This window comes from Pteropus alecto, unplaced genomic scaffold, assembly GCF_000325575.1.
Source record: "Pteropus alecto unplaced genomic scaffold, ASM32557v1 scaffold161, whole genome shotgun sequence".
Taxonomy (NCBI): Eukaryota; Metazoa; Chordata; class Mammalia; order Chiroptera; family Pteropodidae; genus Pteropus; species Pteropus alecto.
The window spans coordinates 268,221-274,535 of NW_006432943.1; the positions used below are offsets into that span (position 1 = coordinate 268,221).

A 6,315-nucleotide genomic window follows, 5' to 3' on the forward strand; every position below is an offset into this window, starting at 1 on the left:
TGGGGGCTCATATGCAAGCACTAAGACAGGGCTGCTCTCACAGCTCATGGGGTTTGAGCTTACTTGTCTATCGGTGATTTGCTAGCATTCCTCTTTTACAGCCTGTCATCTGCCAATTGTGCTCTCCCTCCCACCTGTCCCTCCATTAGTCAACACCCTCTCCTTTCATTTATTCAATAGCTATTTATAGACTGCTCAACAGAGAACAAATGTTCAAGGCATTTGATCCTGTCCTCGATGAGCTTACAGTTGACTGAGGAACATCAAACAGGCACACAAATAACTACAACCCTGGGCAGTGTGAGATTAAGTACACAAATCAATCATATAAATCAACTGTCCCAGGAATCAGAGAACAGTCCCTCTGTTGTTAATGACAAAAGAAGGCAAAACAGAAAAGGAACAAGATGAATTGTGTCACAAACGATGGATGAGACTGTGACAGAATGACTGCTGGCAGGAGAATGAGGAAGATTTTCTGGCAGAGGAGACAGTGCGAACAAAGGTACAGACGTGAGAGGAGTTAGTGGCACAGACTCAGAAGGGGCAAGGCTGGGGCGCATAATCTGTGCTGGATGGCGTGGAAAGACAGGTGGAGGCAGAGTTTGAGGGCTCCGAATGCCAGGATGGGAAGTTATGACTTTGTCTGTTGGACAATGAGACACCACCAAAGGCCTAAACAGGGACGAGATACAGCGATTCCTCAGAAAGGTAAGTCTGGAGGCGCGCCCTGGTATACATAACTTAGAAGGGAGCAGGAAACGTTAAGTGTGGAGCAACAAACCAGCTGGGAGGCTGCTGTTTTTGTTTAAGCAGCAGGTAATGGAGACCTGAAACAGAACTGGAAATGGAATGGAAATATGGATGTCTTTTAGGCAAGAGTGAATGATAATTCCCATAAACATCATGTGGAGACCCTTGAATATTTGCAATTAATCACTTTATCCTCATGGTGGCAGCAGCTCTTATATATTTTTAAGACTTAATATTTTTATATATTGCTTCCCCTTCTGGCTAGAATGTTAGGGTCAGGACTACTAATTAGAGGGTCTAAACTCACTCTTCTGACCACTCACAGGGTTTCGCATACAGTCATCTTGACTGGGCCCTAAACTCCACAAGGACCTGGTTATCCTCAGGCAACCATGTTTTTGCATTTGTGGACATGAATACTGGGGCATACAAGTAAAATCCTTATTCTTCATTCTCTAGACTCTACGGACTCCAAAAGTGATCCCTAAGATCACTCTTCAAAAAATTTGAATCTTCTTGCTGGGCATACTTTGAGAAATACATGTCAAGTTCTACTCTTCTGAAAGGAATATCCACATAAACTCTACTCCTTCTTCATCCAGTATACAACTAGACCTCTTTAGGGTCCAACCAGGCCCCACAAAGTCTACATTCTCACAAAGGTTAATAAGGGTCCTCAGAACACCAACAGACAAAGTGGCAGCAGCATGTAAGACCCCAGGATAAACACCTGGTGAGCCAAGGCCTACGGAAGACCTGCCGATGTCTGAAAACTTCTCCAGAGCACAGAGGAACTGAAGCACAGGCTGAGAGAACCGCCCATGCCTAGACAAGCAAGCGCTCACCAGTCTACCTTCAATTATATTTTGATAAAAGGGAGAGGCAGTTTAAAGAATGGAAGGATTTTTCTGAACCAGGAGTTAGCCATCAGGCAAGCTGTGAGTAACCCAGTGGAAGGCAAACCATATGCATGGCTGGCAGCCCTAGCAAGTGGAGGTAAAGGAGCACACAGCAATCCAGTCCACAGCTATGCTGGCAGCATATCTGGCAGATTCCCGCCACTCCACCCATTATCTATCTTTGGATAGGTTGTCAAGATGCAGAGAAAAAAGATTTCCCAGTCTCTCCAAGAAGCCACTGATTTGTTTATTTTTACCTTGCTATTTATACAACACTACTGCAAGATGGTCAGGATTATTTCTCCGCATTTGGGGGAAATTTAGTTATGGATTCTTTGCAAGATCTTATTCAGTATCTCTAAAGGGCGGGGGATGGGGGGCAAACTTTTTCTGTAAAGGTTACATAGTAAATATTCTAGACTGCATGTTATACCTTGTAGCAAAATAATAAATGAATGGGCACGGCTATATCCTAACAAAGCCTTCTTTACAAAACTAGCTGCCAAACAGACTGGGTTCTCAGGCTGTAGTTTGCCTACCCCTGTTCTAGAGGAAGACTGTTCTGTTTATTGTTTTTCTAATATTTTTTTATTCTCCTCACATCCTTGCAATTTAAACAAAAGACTCATCAAGGAAAAATAAGAGAGAAAGAATGAGGTGGGGAGATTCGAAGGAAGAGTCACCTCCATGGAATATCATCTACCTATGAGTCCCCTCTCCTGACACACACCTTTCTTTGGTCTCCCATCCTTTGAAGACTAATACTTTGCAGCTTGGGTACTTACCACATAGCATTGACGAACTAAATAATTGCAAATACACCAGTTATTTTTGTTAGGCTTGAAATGCCTTGCATGTAAGTTGGGACATGAAGAATTTACTGACCTAAAGGATTACTGATGAAGAGAAAATCTGGATCCAGTTAGATTTCTCCTGTTTCCCCTGAATTTTCAAGTATTTAAAATCCATTAAAAGGGGTTCAAAAAAGCATTATATGGCAAATACAAATAGAGGGGCTAGAGAAGCTATGTGCTGTATTCTTCATAAAAATTTACTTTTGTATAAAAAAAATCTAAGAACCACACAAAATATCCCAACCTATTCTTATATATAATTCCTGGATTACAATGTCTGAGAGTCACAGTCAAGATATTGATCATGTATCAGGTCACACTAAACTATATTTATTAATTACTTTAGTAAGACACTTCATGAACTCTTTGCAACAATCTGAAATTCCACCTAAAGCACAGCTTTATATTTGTCCTCTCTTCCTATTCTTTTAACACAGAAAGCCCTCCTCTCCACTGGAGCATTTTTAATTAATTTTTTTTTATATTAAAACAGTAAAAACCATGGTTCATTCTTTGATGCAATAATCATATTTACTTACTTTGGTTTTGTGTTGCAGAACTGATGTGCTGAGAATCCTAGAAAGAAAAATAAAAACCCCTAGTTATTAAGCTTTATAAATCTAAGTTGCATCATGGCTAAATCTGTTAAACACTGATAAACCTAATTTTTACATAAAACAGATTTTATTTCTTTCCTTCTTTCCTAGATTTTTTTTCCTTTGGTGTTGAGCAAAGATTTTTTTTTAAACAAAGTAAAATGTTTTACTTTAAACCCAGTAATAATGAATTGTCTTATAAAAAAAAAAAAACTATCAGAAAATTTGTAAGTATCTAATGTGACAAATTCTGGTTTGGGTAGATACAACCTTTTTTGAAAACATTATCACAAAAAGGAATACTATATTAGCAATGTGCATGCATGCCTGCCAGGCTGGACAGAACACACATGTGAAGGTGATACTTCTAAATTCTGAAGGTCGTCCCAAAGAATACTCTACTCCCCGTCAAAAAAGAAGAAGAAAAATGGCAGTGTTTTTATTTTTAATGCAATGTTTACAAACACTGTAACAGAAACATGCAAGTCAGTGGTTGATTTGCTTGTTTTTAAAACCAGCACAAATGTAGCAAATCATGTTAAACTTTTAAGAAAATTTAAAAGGTGTGAGAAGTGTAAGATGTATGTATGCATCTATGTACGTAAAGGTATATATCTAAATTCTAAACTAGAAATCAAACAACCTACTTCACTTAATTTCCTTGTATCTCCATTTTCCCATCTTTAAGTAAGGACCCTCTAGTGAGATAATTTACTGGAAAGTCCTGCACGCTTTCATAAGCTACAGAACCCTTTGCGAATGTAAGATATTCTTACTGACATAATTTGGAGAATAAAGTGTTTGAAAGCACTATGAAGAACTTTAGAAGGTAAATTAATTACAATTTTAACTTAATTGCCAAAGATTTCAACAAGTATTATTTGATTAAGCTGGCTCACAGCAATACCTCAGATTTTTCACTGTGGATGTAATGCCTGCTATATTGGTGAGGAATTACCTTTGTGGGAAAAGGAAATTTGGAGGGCTCAGCTGTACTAGGCGTATGTATTGCTGTCAAAGGAGGAGGCCATGAATGGGTCATTTCCTGAAAAGAGATTTGGAAAAGTAAGAAAAAGGTAAATTATAAACAGAACATTTATTGCTACTTAACTTTTTAAACAAGGTAGAGTAAATTAATGGTAAATGAAAAGTGAAATCTTTAGTTATTTCATTTACTTTTTAAAAAACTACTTAATGTATAATTCAAAAGCTAAAGATCTCTAATTTACAAAACTGAAAAAAAATCAATTTGAAGAAGAAAAACAAGAGTGTAGAACAGAAATGGTTTTAACACTGAATATTATAAAGCATATAAATGGTAATAGAGATTATCAGAGTTTATGTAACTGTGAAAACTGAGTCTCTACTCAATGCTTTCTTTCTCCCTCAGCTTCTTTATTGCATTTCCTGGAATTATTTAAGTTCAAAGGAAGAAGAACTTTCCTGTTTGACTTAAGCAAACAAGTAATTCAGGTCACTTGTTCCTCTTGGGAGAGTTTTAATGGATTTGACCCTTCCCTGGTACACACTATTAGTACGTAAGAACTTTTTGGAGGAGAGGGCCTTAAAAAAATTACCTTCCCTTTCCATTAAGAGTTTAATATCTATTCACTCTTCATGGAAGCAAGGTTTCTAAATATTACAAAGGAATATATTTATCTTGATGTGAATTTTTTAAGCTCATTTGTGAATTATATTTTGCTTTACTAAAATAATTGGTGGAAAACAGAATGTCAGATTAAAGGAGTCTGATCACAAACACGTGCATGTGCACATGCACACTTTGTTAAAGAGCAAAAATGGCACTGGAGATCATTAGCTCCAATCATTCCATTTTACAGATGAGAAAACTGAGGTCCAAAATGACTGGACTAGATGCCCCGGGAAGCCAGTGGCTGAGAGCAGAGAGTATGGGCCACTTGCCTTCCCAGTAAGAGAAAGAAATCCATTCCATGTGTCAGAGCCGCATGGCAAAGTGGCTTAAAGATTGACAGGCAATTCTCTACCAGCAAGCTGGTGACCCCAGATCACGCTCTATTACCTCACCTGTATAACACATCGTGTATTATAACACTTCATTCTTTTCAAAGTGCTGACCAAGCTCTCTATTACCACAGAAATGCCATCTGATCCTTGCAACAACTGGAGACGGAGTTCTGGTAAGTATTTCCACTCCCGAACTCAGTTCGCATACTCCCTTGTGGTCCCCAGAGCCCCTCTCTGGGTTGCTACAGCCCCAGGGTTGACATAAATGACCTGGCACAATGACAAACCAAGTAACTGATGCTGGCTTTCTTAAGAAATTTTTGTTAAAGGTGAAAGCATCCCCTTGTCTGGCCATCTGCTTGGTTCAGAAGACGTCCTGCACTAAAATGTAATGGAAGGAGTAAGCTCTGGAGCCAGAGACCCAGATGAGAATCCTGACTCACCCTCACTGGCAGTGTCGGCCTGAGCTGTCTGAGCTCTCTGAGCCTCAGTTCTTAATAATAGGCAGACCTAAACCACTTATTCTTCAAACTGTTTAAGAGTAATTTTTGTAATGTGCCTGGATGCATGATGCATAGAAAGCACTTAAAAATTAAAAGCATTACAACTTTTAAATAAAAGTCTAGTTTTTTAAAGAACTTCAATACTACACCAAAGAGCTCTCTGCTGATTTATCTGACTATACTTTAAGGTACAGGACCATTATAATGCTACAGTGTAAAAACATATAATTGAGAAGGTGTTTGAAAGTATCGCCCTTATGTTTTCCAAGAATTTCTTTAGAATTCCAACGGTATCTGTGACTTTTAGTCACCAATTATTCCCAGAAAACAACCACTGTACTCTCAGTGCCTAAGGCTGTCCCAGCTATTAAATGAGGCAGTTGGAATGTGCATAAACTCTTTCAGGCCCTGAGTGGTTTGCTGGTAGTCTGAAAGAATTTAAGTACTTTCCTAAATGCCTAGCTTAGGAGAGGGACTTAGGCTTTAGGAGAATTGGGGCCATAAAGAGAGAAGCCTGCCCAGAACAGCAAGGCCATGAATTTGCTTCCAACTTTAACAATGATTTAACACATCAGTGAGGGTAAATCGGATGGCACCTGCCCCAGTTCTGGCCTCTGGGTACCACAGCTGCTGTCTCCACTCTGTGCTCCGCCTCACTCATTTTGCTCTGGACACACTGTCTAGTTCTTGCTGTTTCTCTAACACACTAACCTGTTCTCACCGT

General features: G+C 38.9%; 1 protein-coding gene across 3 annotated transcripts in view; it reads right to left on the bottom strand.

Moving 5' to 3' along the window:
• The window catches only part of AFF1 (AF4/FMR2 family member 1), a 165,065-nt gene that overhangs the window by 40,109 nt on the left and 118,641 nt on the right, over nt 1–6,315 (bottom strand). For all 3 annotated transcript variants that reach the window (XM_006907568.3, XM_006907569.3, XM_006907570.3), the window contains 2 exons: nt 4,061–4,147; nt 3,046–3,082 (listed from right to left, as the gene is read on the bottom strand). In XM_006907568.3, coding sequence (XP_006907630.1) covers nt 3,046–3,082; nt 4,061–4,147 — 124 coding nt within the window. The remainder of the gene's footprint in view (nt 1–3,045; nt 3,083–4,060; nt 4,148–6,315) is intronic.